At 39.3% G+C, this 14,168-nt stretch overlaps 1 protein-coding gene across 1 annotated transcript; it reads left to right on the top strand.

Moving 5' to 3' along the window:
• Positions 1-2,571: 2,571 nt before the first annotated feature.
• On the top strand, positions 2,572-8,642 carry Znf770 (zinc finger protein 770). Its single transcript, XM_034493886.2, has 2 exons — positions 2,572-2,695; positions 6,337-8,642. The coding sequence occupies exon 2, from the start codon at positions 6,378-6,380 to the stop codon at positions 8,490-8,492; it is 2,115 nt and encodes a 704-aa protein (XP_034349777.1). The 5' UTR covers positions 2,572-2,695; positions 6,337-6,377; the 3' UTR covers positions 8,493-8,642.
• Positions 8,643-14,168: the final 5,526 nt, after the last annotated feature.

Below are 14,168 nucleotides of genomic sequence, written 5' to 3'. Positions count from 1 at the left end.
AATTAGAAGTAACCTCCTTGATAGAGAACAACAGAGAAATCAGTAAATGAGCTGGTATGAATCCTTTTTGAATTGGTCCCCTTGGTTAACTTCCTTAATCACAGCCTTGGTTGCCCCCCTGTACTTACGTTTGCTGATGCTAAACTTTTGGGCTCTGCATTATTGATGCCTTGGTTTCCTTTGTCAAGAAAATAATTTACACTATTCTTAAGACAGAGTATGATCCTTTGCTCATGGAGAATACTTTGGAGTCAATGATTTGACCCCATATACAATTCAAGGGAGGAGTCTGTTAAATAAATTAAAATGTGACAATAGCTCTGCCACGTTCCCTCAATCTTCCTTTTGTAGCTTACTCTTAACTTGACCCATTGCTCCTTGCCCTGACAAAAACAACTTGTACTTTGTTAGGGAGCCCCATAGACTTTGGAGATTCCCCCTAGCCTCTTTGTCTCTAGACCCAGCCTTAAAGATCAGACATACAGTGCTGCTTTGTCTAAATAACCTATATGTTGCAAATGTAAAATTTTCAACTGCACCTGTTCATTTTTTTTTTCTCCATACTGGTTCTGAGGCTTGCTCCCATCATCCATACCTTACTGACGACATTGGTGTCTGAGTGGTTTGTGTGGCTATTCCTGGACCCTACCAAGGGTTCTATCATTTAATAAAGCTTTTATATTTTGTTGAGGGCCTCTCTGCTCCACGTTTGGAACCAAAAATGTTGCGGCCCGAGTTGCCCCACGTTTGGGGGCCAAAATGTCGAGGACCGCTCTGTCAATGTTGAAACCTGCACTGCCAAAAGCCTTGGGGGCTAAACTGTTAGAGCATGCACTGCCCCAAGCTGCTCAGGTCTGTGGGTCGGGGTTCAGCAAGAGAGAGAGTGAGGACGGACATGAGGAATGGAGACCAGACAGAGTGTGATTCAATCCCATTTATTCTTCAGTCTCTCTTCTCTCCAAGTTCCAAGTCTTGAGTTCCTAGTCCCTAGTTCCTAGTCCCTAGTGCCTCCAAGTTCCAAGTTACTTCTTCCAAGTGCTAAGTGCCTAATACCTAATAATGATTCTTCTTCAATGCCTAATTTCTACTCCAAGTTGTACTCTAAGTTGTACTCTCTAACCTAATTCTTAGTTCCAAGTTGTACTGAACTCTTCTGTCTGCCTCTTGCCTTTTATATGTCTCACTTATAAGCCACGCCTCTAAGTCACACCTTTAAGTCATGCCCTTAGGCCTTGTCTCTAAATCTGATCTCTAAGTCATACCCTTAAGTCTCATACACCCAAGGGAAGATCCTGGGTGTCTAAAGCAAGATGTTATCAGAGTGTGCTCAGCTGTTGTAGGCTAATGTAATCAAATCTCTGTCAGGATATATGGCTCAAGATGGCTGCAAAGATGATATCCACCTTCTGTCGGTGTAGAGTGAAAAATTATAAAGACCATTTTATGAAATATATACAGGCTTTTTCATTACCCTAGACCTGAGCAAAAGAATGCAAGTTCCAGAAAGCGGAACTGGATGTAAGATTTCAGGCCTTCACTGCCCCGAACACATTCCGGGTGGAGGACATTATCCCTGAATCAGAGGATGCTGGATTAACATTCCTCAAGCCTCAGGGTGGGGAAGGCCCAAAGCAAGAAGACACATTCCTGACCACAGGGAAAGATGCAAATCATCTGGGTGGTCCCAAGAACTAGCTAACTTTCCACTGTTCTTGGTTACCGCCGCCCCCCCTTGAGGTTTTCCCAGTGTTATAGCCTGCTGATGTTCAAAATTTGTAAAACAACCAATCATGTGTAACCGTGAGAAAATTCCTCCCTTTCCCCACCCGGTGCTATAAAGAAAGCTCCTCAGCTTTCTGGCCTTTTGTCAAAATTCTGTTCCTGGGTGGACGGGCAGTTTTGATCTTGGCTAGCCAACTCTCCCCAATAAACCTCTGCTAATTGCATCCAGGTGATTTCTTGGTGATTTTTGGGTGGTCATGATTTCCTGAGACTTGAGTAAGGGTCTCCCGAGTTTGGGGGTCTTCATTGTCTCCCCACATTATTTGGTATAAAACTAGTAACACTTATGTTGAGTACTTTACATGCATGTTGTCCAAAGGCGTCTTATATAAATTATCAAAGAAGAGCCAAAATGGTGAGCAAAGAGTTTTCTATGTTATAAATGTCCAAAATACATAGAACCAGTGAGATCAGCGAGACCAGCCCCGGCAGGCCAATGGAGAGGGCCCCTGAGAGGAGCTGATTCTGTATGCCTGTACCTCTTCGTCGTATTTACAAAATATGAAATGCTGAGAACAGCCCTGATCCAGAATGTACCTAATACTGAGAGTTTTATCAACAGCCTCGACCTCCCAAAAAAAAAAATTGAGTGGGCTTTGAACTCTAAAGGAGCCAGAGTCCTTTCTGGGATTTCCACACTGAAGGGTCGGTAACAGTAGGATAGAAAGTGCACCCTTTTTGAGTCTTTTCTTTACTCTCCTTGGAAAGAGCACACTGGGTAGATAAGAAGCGAGCATCGGCCCAAAGATCCTGAGCGATTGTTTCTAGCCGGACCGCATTCAGGGAGCGCCCGAGCGCCGCGCTTGCGCACTCAGCCAGTCGCCGCGCCGACCCTGCGGACGTGCGCTTGCCTTCTGTCTTGGCGAAACCCTGGTTTTGAGATGCGTCCCTGCCCGGCCCTTGCCAGCTCCAGGTGAGTGTGGAGGACCCCAGGAGCCTGCGTGCGAGGTGGAACGAAACCTGGGGAGGGTCAGGACTGCCCAAGCCCCGCCGAGGTCCCGGGGATCCGAACAGGGTGCCACAACCTCAGCCCCTTGCATGTGCTTCGTCAGAGCGGTAAACTCAAAAGAGCTGAGCCCTGCGCCCAATTTCCTGGGGTCGAATCACTTATTTTCCATCTTTCAGCTCTTCCTCTGCACCCCATCTTCTGGCTGCAGTCACCCTTGCCCTTCATTTCTAGGCATGGGATATTACAGTCCCTGAACTCGGCTCGACCCCTGCATACTAATTACTTGCACATGAGATGAGTCTGAATACATAGCTTACGTCTAGGGAAAGGTGTTGATGGTTCAAGGCCAAGAGAGTGGGCCATGGACAGAAAAAACTAGAGTTTTTTCTACTTTTTACTGTTGTAAATGTCACTACAGATAATTCTCCAACTGGAAGCCCACGTTTCTCTCAGGTGTTTTGTTTCTTGTAATTTATTTTGTATTTTGTGATTTTTTTTTAGAAGTATTTGCTAAAACAATGCTACTTTCAACCTTGAAACAATATTGGATTTTATCGATGTCAGTTTTTATAGTTACTTTGCTTAATGTTGTGTGAGCTCCTGTCATGATTATATCTGGATAGTCTGTAATGTTTCACTTTAACATAAAAACTAGCATATATATATATATATATATATATATATATATATATATATATATTTTACAAATTCAATGGAGAGAAAAGAAAATCAGTTGAAATAGGATTTAAACCTTCAAGTACACAGGGGGATTGTGCTTGGAGTGTGGAAATCCCTGACCTTTTACTTATAAATAGGGAGTGAGATCACCACTTGCCACAAATGATTCTGACAAGGTAGCATTCACAGTAAGTCCTTTCCCAAGGCAATTAACAGGCGTGTCCAGTCTTAATGTTAGTGATGTCTCCTTGACCACAGACCCTTTGGGGTTCAGAAGCTATAGGTAGGTAGCCAATGCCTGTTATTTATAATCATATAGTTATTTTGTGTTTAGTGCGGGACTTTTTGTTTTTGAGAGGGGGTGGTATTCTGTAGAAACATAAGTGAAAGGAGAAGTATATAAAAAAGAATGGAGAAGTTTATGCTCCATGCCCAAACTCTGTGTAGCTTAACCTTAGGCAATTACAAGGTTTTGCCTACTAGCTTCATGGGGAGAAGCCCCATTCCATACGGAGTCCTTGCAGTACAGTTTATTTCTCCCCTCAGCCCTTCACCAGCCCTCCCTGGCTCTTTAGCCCATAGGAGTCAGGAGCACTTTGTTAAAAGCTTTCTTCTTGTGCACCATATCCATCTAACACTCACTTGGTGTCTTTCTGTTTAAGAGAGCACTGCGGAACCAGCTCCTTTTGTCTCTCTTACACTGTTGCAGCAAGTGAATGAAGGTTTGATTATTTAAGCTTGGCTTACTGTCCTGACTGACCATCTTGATACTTGTTGCTGAGCAGGAATTCAATGAATTGCCTGACAGAAATTAAATACATATCTGAATCCTTTGCAGGTTGCTGGGTTAGTGATAATTTTAATCCTCCTAGCTCATAACTCTTTGCCAACAAGTTTACAAGTTTGCAAGTCACTTTTAGGTTTTTGTTGTTGTTGTTTGATTTTGTTATTTTGTTTTGTTTTTCAAAGCTGAATGAAGTAGAAATACCCATAACCCCAACAGGTGTTTGTTGCTGGGTTATATATGTATTTTATAAATTAGTAGAGTGCTTTATGGTCTAATTGTTTTATTTCATTATTTAGATGAAATTTTTCATTTGACTACTAATAAGATAATTTTGCATGCATATTTAAAATAATAGAATCCATGGGAAGAAAACAGGACTCTATTGTTTTCCTTAGAACTCTTGCCTGTGGCCCCTTACTACATGGTATATATTCTGGTATTTTATTCTCTAGCAAACAAATTGGACTGACCGAGATCCACTGAGTTGACTTCACAGGCTAATAATATTGATCTGTACATTGGAAAACATTGTTATAAGCAACTAGTACAAAATAGTCTCTCAAATTCTGTTTCTTATTCAGATTGCACAGTAAGTGTATTTAGTTTTGTGTTTAAAGAGTCTCCTAGGAGATATATAAGCAACGTATAGGTTGACTGTTTGCAAAGTTGATAGACAAAAGAATTCTGAGTTTTTTGTATATGTACTATATACTAGAATGAAAGAACTGGCGTAGCTTCACTTAGTTTAGTTTTTATTTTAATTGCTGGCTTATTTAAGGCTAATAGAATAGTAATGGAGAGGAAACTTGTCTTTTCTGGATGATGATACATGAGAATTGTGAAATGTTTATTAGGTTTTAGTTTGTCTCAAAGATATGTGTAATGAGTACATCTTAAACCAGAATGACCTATTTTGAATATTGCTTGACAAAGGAACCACATTGGACATTTTGTTCTTTATTCATAAATACATATGTGAATATGCAGTTTGTCAACCTCATTCTTTTATACTTGTTTTTGTCTGCCTCAACAAAGCAGAAGGGAGAAAAAAACTAAATTTTATATGTTTATCTAAGGAACCCAAAATATTATTACAGAGATAAGAGTCACAACAAAATTTGGTTAATGTTGAGCTCGGTGGCATCTCATATTTCTGTGTTGCTTCGAGGTTTTCTGACATGTGCACATACATTATTGCCATTAACTTGAAGAACATTACTCCCAGTTTAAAGAATCTCAAATTCTCTCTTTTCCTGACACACAAATTACACAGTAAAAAATCTAGGATTAAAACTCGGGTCTTCTGGGAATATTCTCCTTGTTGATCTTAAATATTTAAGGAGAGAGAGAAAAGGAGAGTGCTTTGTTTTTTGGAGACAGGATCTCATTTATAGCTCTGACTGTCTTGGGACTCACTACATAAAACAGTATGGCCTTGAACTCACAAGAGATTCATTTGCCGTTCCCTCCCAAGTGCTGGGGTCAAAGGCATGTGCCATCAAGCCCATTGAGAATAGTTTGAATGTTGTGTCAGCCATCTAAATATAATTTGATAAAATTTGTGCTCAGAGCATGTCTGCAGTACTGCTATAATTCAAGGATAATATGTCCTATTCTTAGTATTTTATATTTTTTACCTTTTTCATTAATCAATTTACATATGATTATTTATTGTTAGGTCAGAGTCTCACTAGCTGATCCTGGCCTGAAATTACTGAAAAATAGCCCATATTGACCTCAAACTTATCATCTTTCCTGTGTCTAACTTACAGTGGATAACTTTATAGAGGTGCACCACAATAACACATTTTTTTTTTAATGACAAAGCAACCTATTGACATATCTAATAATGAAAGAAGAAAGTTGGAACTAAAAGGTTAAGTATAGCTTATCAAGTAAAAAAGTAGTTTAATAATATATAGAATTTTAGATATTTTCAAGACTTAAATCTGTCCAAAATTAGTTCCACGATTCTAAAGAATTCATCTAAGATGGTTGTTAAAGTACTTGAAAACACAAGAAAAGTGAAAATTCTCCCTTACTTTTAACCTTTAGCCTAAGGACAACTAAATTACTTGTTTTTATACAGAACTTAAAATTAATACTTTGTTGTTGTTGTTGATGTTTGTTTAATTTTTAGAAATCTGTGGAACTTAAGAATGCCATGGAGCTCATCAGAGTATGCCACTGAAGAATATGATGGCTGAAAACAACTTTAAAACGCTGAAGATTCAGCAATGTGTAGACGACAAACTACCTAGGAACAGGCCATATATTTGCAATATCTGCTTCAAGCACTTTGAAACACCATCAAAATTAGCTAGGCATTATCTCATTCATACCGGTCAAAAGCCGTTTGAATGTGATGTTTGTCATAAAAACTTTAGACAACTCGTTCATCTGGAGAGGCACCAGTTAACTCACAATCTGCCTTTTAGTTGTAATATTTGCCAACGTCACTTTAAAAATCTGAAGACATTTGTAAAGCATCAACAACTTCACAATGAATCCTATCATAATGATGTTAAAGTCAGAAGACTGCTTGAGACCAAGCAAGAGAAGCCTGTGTATGGAATGTATAATACTTTCACTGCAGATGAGAGACAGGCACTACACCCATGCTCTAAGTCTGATCCCACATACAGCACCACAAAGAGAAGAAAGAATATTCATGCATGTACTATCTGTGGCAAAATGTTTCCATCACAATCAAAACTTGATAGACACTCACTTATTCACACTGGGCAGAGGCCTTTTAAATGTGTCCTGTGCAGTAAATCTTTCCGACAGTCAACCCACTTAAAAATCCACCAACTCACACATTCAGAAGAAAGACCTTTTCAATGTTGTTTTTGTCAAAAAGGATTTAAGATTCAAAGCAAACTTCTGAAGCATAAACAAATCCATACTAGGAATAAGACTTTTCAGAATCTTCCTTTAAAAGTAAAGAGTCCTGAATCATGTCCCCTACCTAATAAATTAAATGCAAAGCAGGGTGCTTTTGAAAATGGTGATATGGGTGAATCTGAGGAGAATAATCCTCTTGATGTCCACTCAATTTATATTGTCCCTTTTCAGTGTTCAGAGTGTGAAGAATGTTTTGAGTCAGAGCAGATCCTCAATGGACACAAGTGTCTTCCTGCCAGAGGTGGCAGAATTCCAAGCAGACTCAAAAGAAGCTGTAACTATAAGACCGTTGTTAAAAAGCTCTTGGCTAAACTTAAACGTGCTGGGGGTAAAAAAACAGATAACCTTCAATCAGAGAAAAGAACGTTTAAAAGCAACTGCTTGAAAAATTGCAAACGTACTTCTGGTAAGCCGAACATGGAACAATCTCAAAGAACATTTGTGGGTTCTCTTAGCAGACATGGGTCATACAAGACAGTTAGCAAAAAAAAGAAGAAACTGACTTTGCCATTTTCTTGGCAAAAGCAATTCCAGAGCCAAAATATGGGTAAGAGTTTGCAAGGCATCCTTCCGACAGGAAGCATATTAACTTTGGATGGTTCAGTCAGTAATAAAGACTTGTCAATCTATGGTTCATCAGGTGAGGAATACTTCAATAACTGTGACATGCTTCAGTGTGGTTTTTCAGATTCAAGAGAAAATATACATACTGGACAGAAAATGTGTCCCTGTGATAAATGTGACAAAGTATTTCCTTCTGTTTCTAAGCTACAGAGGCACTATTTAATTCATACTGGACAGAGACCTTTCGGCTGTAATGTTTGTGGAAAATCGTTCAGACAGTCAGCTCACTTAAAAAGACATAAACTGACTCATATTGAAAAGATTCCTTATAGTTCTTTTTGGCAAGTGGACTTTGGAAATGTGAACCAGCTTTTCGTTCATCCAAGTGATGATGTTAGGTATAATGCTTCCCAACAGTGTGAGGGCCCTGGTTCCCAAAGGTATGAGAGTTCAGAGGCCAGGCAGGTATCAGAAATTGAAGTCAAGGCAGAATCGGAGGATTTTCTTCTTGGTACCCACTGTAGGAGCAGGCAGTCTTACCTCACCAACACACTGCTAGAGTCAGAGCAGAGCCATCATTGTCACAGTTACTTAGGCCGTCCTGAAAGAAGTGATGGGCTCCTTTACCAGTGCAGTGTCTGTTGTAAATATTTCCGATCTCCGTCCAAACTAGAAAGACACTACTTAATTCATGCAGGACAGAAACCATTTGAGTGCTCAGTCTGTGGCAAAACATTCAGACAAGCACCTCACTGGAAGAGACATCAGCTCACTCACTTTAAGGAACGACCTCAAGAGAAAGTGGTTCTAGATTCAACTGTGTAACAAAACCACTAATGTATTTGTGATCTCTGGTGATACAATATCCCTTAAGACATTTTTGCTGAAGGCCTATGTTAGGTAACTTCATAGACAATTGCTTGTCTTGCATAATAAGGAGTAAGTTAGATAAAATCAGAGTGTTTTAGACACAGTTGAATGACTTGAGAAGGAATGGCATGGCTTGATGCCATCAATAGGAATTTAGGGTTGTTAACATATAACTCTGGTTGTATTAAAAGCTAGGAATCCATCATGTGCTATTTGGCCTCATTTATTGAATTTCGCAAGACATTGAGTGTCTTTATATGCATACCTCCCAAAATGAGGCCTGAATTGCCTCAGCTGCAGCAAACCACCCTGCCCTATTCTACATGGAAGCATAAATTCTATTGCAAAACATTTTCCTTACAGGTTAAAAGATAAAAGGATAATATATATGGGAATGGGTTGGGGAAATGATAACATTTTACTTTTCCATAGTGGTTTCTTTTTTCTTTTCTTTTATTTTTTTTAGATTGGTAATTTTACCTTCTTGTACAAAAGTGCCCCCCCCCCCCAATCCAATCTAGGTTACTATTACTTTTCCCGAAGGAATTTAAAAGTAGGAAAAAGCTGGGTTGTGCCCATGTGTATTTACCATCCACTAATGTTTACATTTGCATGGTATTTTCCAAGTGCCATGGATTTTTCATATGTCTGCGGTTGAATCTTCTTAGACTGTTAAATGCAATGCACCTATTTGCTCATTAGTGGTTGACAGCAGACAGCAGTGGCCAGGGACAAGACTTTGCTTTAAAAACTCTTTGGCCTTATGACTTAAAATAAATCTGCTAAATTTGGTCAAATGACAATAGCTATGTAGTTTCAGACTTCACTCCCCTGTGAAAGACACTGATGCTACAGTATTATTTTGACCTTTGTTCTTTCAGTTAGTAAGAATGTAGTCCCTGTATAGAAATAAGGTGCTTATAGAGCTCAAGGCTTCATTTTTTTTCTGAACAGTATTGTCATAACTTGACAAAATATTTCATTTAATCCTAATCCGTGAAAGAAATGACCTAGTCACAGATCGTCCTTCACATTTGTGGCAGTTTGTAACATTTTTGACTAACATTTTCTAGCAATAAAAGGGGTAACTGTTTTGTTTCTAAGGTGAAAAGAAACAGGTGGGTATTTAGCACGCTTAAAATATAATGAAAAGCCCTCTGTTGGAAGTATGGCTGATGGAGTAATTGTAAGTTTTGATCATGGTGTAAGAGCTGTACTTTGTGAGTGGAAGGAAGGAGGAGAGCTTTCACCCCAAGTGAGCCTTAAGAAACGTGGGTATAATTTACAGAGATAAAATGTGATGGTATGAGTAAAATACCCAGATAATAAACAAATGTGCCTATTTTGATGTAGAGACATCTGTCTAAAGAGAGCCACATGCTCCAGGGAAGAACTTGTGTTTGAGACTTGAGGTGTGTATTTCCAGCACAAACAAGTTGGGGCTCACAGAATTGGCTTTGCACAGAACTCTTAAAGGATGTGTCTGTTGGTTAGAAGCAAAGCATAACTAGTTCATGTTTTCCAAGAGTAAAAGTTCAAGAGTTATTTAATGTATAAAATTGTGGACTTGGGCATTTCTCTAAGTAATTTATATAATTTTATTTGAAAGAAAATGCTGATGTGTCCCTTTCCCACCTAAACGGGAAAGTCTGAATGTTGTGCCTGTTGACCATGAGTCTTTGCCTGAGTGATAATGGGATACTTTTTTTTTTTTTTTTTTTTTTTTTTTTTGGCTCATGCCTTTTGAAGCTGTTTCATATTGAAAGTTGAAATATTGTAAAGATTTTGTCAAGAGATGTATTGTAGTGCTATTTGAAGTACCTGTAACAAAATACTTAACCTTTATTACCATTGCAAGCTTCTTATGGGAATTGTAGGAGTGAAAATAAAATATGGTTTATGTTAAGATAAAGATGTCCAATGATGGTTTGCTGCATGCTAGAACTGTACTTATTGAGTCAATTATTTTGGTTTTTTTTTTTTGAAAAATAAACTTTATAAATATCTTTTAAAAGAACTAGAAATTTTGTTTTGTGATTCCAGCTTTTAGCATAATTATTTACTAAAGGACTTTGATTGGCTGAGTTAGGACAAGTACTGCTCCGTGTTTCATACTGCAATATTTTAATTTATATGTTAATGGCAAATAGATGATGGTTAACGTTCTTGAAAGTCTCAAATTGCAGAATAATTTGAAAATAAAGTTTCAAGTTACACAGTTTGCACTTTTTTTAAAAAGGAAAAAAATCACATTAATATTGGAATAAGCTACCAGTGCCAACACTTTCTATACTAAGCTTACATGCCTATCTAAACATACACTTCATTATTTAAAAAGGATTTCTTCTTAATTATGTATATATTTATATGTGGTTTTGTGCATGTAAGGGCAGGTAAACATGGAGGACAAAACGGGGTATCAGGCCCTCTGCAGCTGAATTTCTGGATAGTGTGGTCTTAACTACACCATATCTCCAGCCTCATATACATTTATTTGTGATATCTCTTTATCACTTCTGAAAGGATATGTTATTCCATTGCTTGTCACATGACTTACCTGTACTTTGACTTTGTACTAATAGAATTGCCTTTTTCAGTATAATACCATAATTCTTTCTGCATCTGTTGTTGCTGTTCAGTGTTAGCTTAAGTCAGGTACCTATTCACTCTTCAAATAAACAGCTGAGTCAAGCTTTATTCCTTTCTATTTCCTTAACAGTGGTGGGAGAAAAGCCCCTAAAATTAAGGCAGGAAAATGTAGATTCTGTTACGTGTTATGTAAAACAGCCCATCAGAATGAAAGATCTTTTAGGGTGGATCAACAGGCTTTAGGCTTTGAAGTCACAGGATTTTACAAGAATACTTTGTTAGAAATACTTAGAATCTGTTTTATGATACTGAATCATGTCTACCGTTAGAAGCTGAGGGAAGAGAACAGTTAATCCCTATCTTGTGATTTCTTGTCAGTTGGAAGAGCTTAGAACTTCCGTACTATGTGGAATTCTGTTCACACTAGGGGAAACAAGAAAACAACTGGAAAGAAGAGTGGTATTAAGTAGGATACACACTGGCAAGCTGCTGCGGTTCTCAAAGTTGAGCTTGGTTTCCCTGGGAGCCTTTTTGATTTACCCAGGATTTCCAGTCCCTGTGCTTCCACTGCTAACAATGGGTGTTAGCTGTTAGTATTTAATAAATGCCTGAAATCATCACCTTCAGAAAAGGAAAAGTTTACTGTGGCCCTGAGTCTTGGAATCTATATAGTATGGTCAGTTAGCTGCTTGTCTTTGGGCCTGAAAGAAGATGATTCATAACAGTAGGAAGAATGTGGTTGAACGAATGTCTCACCCTTGGGCTGGTGCAGAGTAAAGAGAGCACAAGAGACAGTGTCCTACAGTTGTTCAAAGGCCCAACTCAACCTTAAATGTCTTACTAGACCCCATCTCTTGAAGGTTCCCATCACCTAATGGCACCAAGCCAAGGACCTCCTGTTAATACCTAGGCCTTAGGCCAGTATTCCAGGTCTAGACTGTTGTCACTGTTAATAGTCACTGCAGTTGTCAAGATTTCATGTGTATTGGTCTTGTTAGAAGTATTGATTGCTGCACTGTACGTCAGGATTTCTGATTCATTAGATTTGACCCCAAGATACATTTACATAAATTAGCTGTTGCTGTCTTAAGACTATATTTTAGAAATACAGAGGTGAACTGTTTGCTTCTGGAAAGAAAAAAGGAATATCTTTTTAATTCTTAATGCAGTGCCTGGAAAACGCATTCTCAAATGCAGTTGAGTGTATAAGAAGGAAGTTAGTGAAGAATTTACCTCAAGCATTTAGTAGTCTCCAGGTATTTAGATTTTTCTTTTTACTGAAAAGGCACTATAGTATACAATATAGGCAGTACAGAAATTTCTAAAGTGCCGGGCGGTGGTGGCACACGCCTTTAATCCCAGCACTTTGGAGGCAGAGGCAGGTGAATTTCTGAGTTCAAGGCCAGCCTGGTCTACAGAGTGAGTTCCAGTGTGTAGCCAGTGCTACACAGGGAAACCCTGTCTCGAGAAAAAAAAAAGAAAAAAAAAAAAAAAGAAAGAAAATTTCTAAAGCAGTTCAAAATGTCTCAAAAAGAAAAATGTCTACATGTATTATATTTATATATACACATACAGAACATCCTGGATGGAGGAGAAAAGGCCAACCTGCACAGTTCGTCTTGAGAAATCAGTGGTGAAAACTGTAGAAGACCAGGAGAACACTGGCTCCTCTTCTGGTCTCAGTTCCATTCCTTTGGGTTTACAAATGGTTTGACACTCTTCAGATAGAATTAGTGGGGTGTGCTCATCAACTGGAGGGAACAGGATGTGCAAAGTGTCAGGATGGGGGCTGCTTCCCAGCCGGTGGGGCATACATCAGCTCTGCCTGTGGTGAGCCTGTGTACGCACATACTGCAGCCAGCCCCAAAGGAGACAGCGCTTGATCTGGCCAAACAATGGGCAGAGAGATTCTCTTTAAATCTGTAGCCTCATTAAGATCCTTTCATATACTTTCACCTGATGGGAGCCGACTTTTAGCAGAAAGCGGCTATCAGCTTTGCAGCCATATTGAGCCATATACCCTGACATGAGACTTGGATTACAATAGCCTACAACAGCTGATCACACTCTGATAACATCTTGCTTTAGATACCCAGGACTTTCCTTGGGTGTGTGAGATTAAAGGTGTGTGACTTAGAGATCAGATTTAGAGACGAAACCTAAAGGCATGATTAAAGGTGTGACTTAGAGGCATGGCTTAGAAGTGAGACATATAAAAGGCAGAGATAGACAGAACAATTTGGAGTAACAGAGATTCAGACACTAGGAGTAGACATTAGACATTAGACATTCTCGGAAGAGAACAACAGGAGTACAACTAGGAACTAGGAACTCAAGACTTGGGACTTGGAGTAGGAAGAGAGACTGAAGAATAAACGGGATTGAATCACACTCTGTCTGGTCTCCATTCTTCGAGTCCGTCCTCACTCTCTCTTGGTGAACCCTGACCCGCAGACCGGAGCGGCAGCTTGGGCCGGGAAACAGTGGTCGCCAACTTAGGCCTCAACATTTTTGGTGCCCAAACGTGGGCTAATGCGGGCCTCAACATTCACCGGATGGATTTGCCTTTGAATATGTTGAAAACAAAGCCAAATCATGCACTCCATACTCTCCACTCACAAATGTCTCTATCCTTATTCTTTCTGTCATCTTGCTCAGAATGTTCCTCCACCACTGCCCGGCGAAATTGTTATTTCTATACTTCACCATAGCTACCCCATAAAGCCTTAGAAGCAGGTCGTGGTGGAAGGACATTAGGAATTAGGAACAAACCGGGCTGTGGTGGCGCATGCCTTTAATCCCAGCACTTGGGAGGCAGAGGCAGGCGGAGAGGCCAGCCTGGTCTACAGAGTGAGTTCCAGGACAGCCAGGGCTACACAGAAAAACCCTGTCTCAAAAAAAAAAAAAAAAAAAAGAAAAGAAAAGAAAGAAAAGAAAAGAAATAACAATTTCAGCGTATCAAGAGTCAATCATCAAAGCCATTAGAAAACCTGCCCTACTGTTTTATAGATGCCATATTTGGCAATAAGATGTTAGTGGTTA

This window comes from Arvicanthis niloticus, chromosome 2 (assembly GCF_011762505.2).
Source record: "Arvicanthis niloticus isolate mArvNil1 chromosome 2, mArvNil1.pat.X, whole genome shotgun sequence".
Classification (NCBI taxonomy): Eukaryota; Metazoa; Chordata; class Mammalia; order Rodentia; family Muridae; genus Arvicanthis; species Arvicanthis niloticus.
The sequence above is the reverse complement of the archived record's forward strand: the minus strand, read 5'-3'. Positions and strand labels throughout refer to the sequence as shown.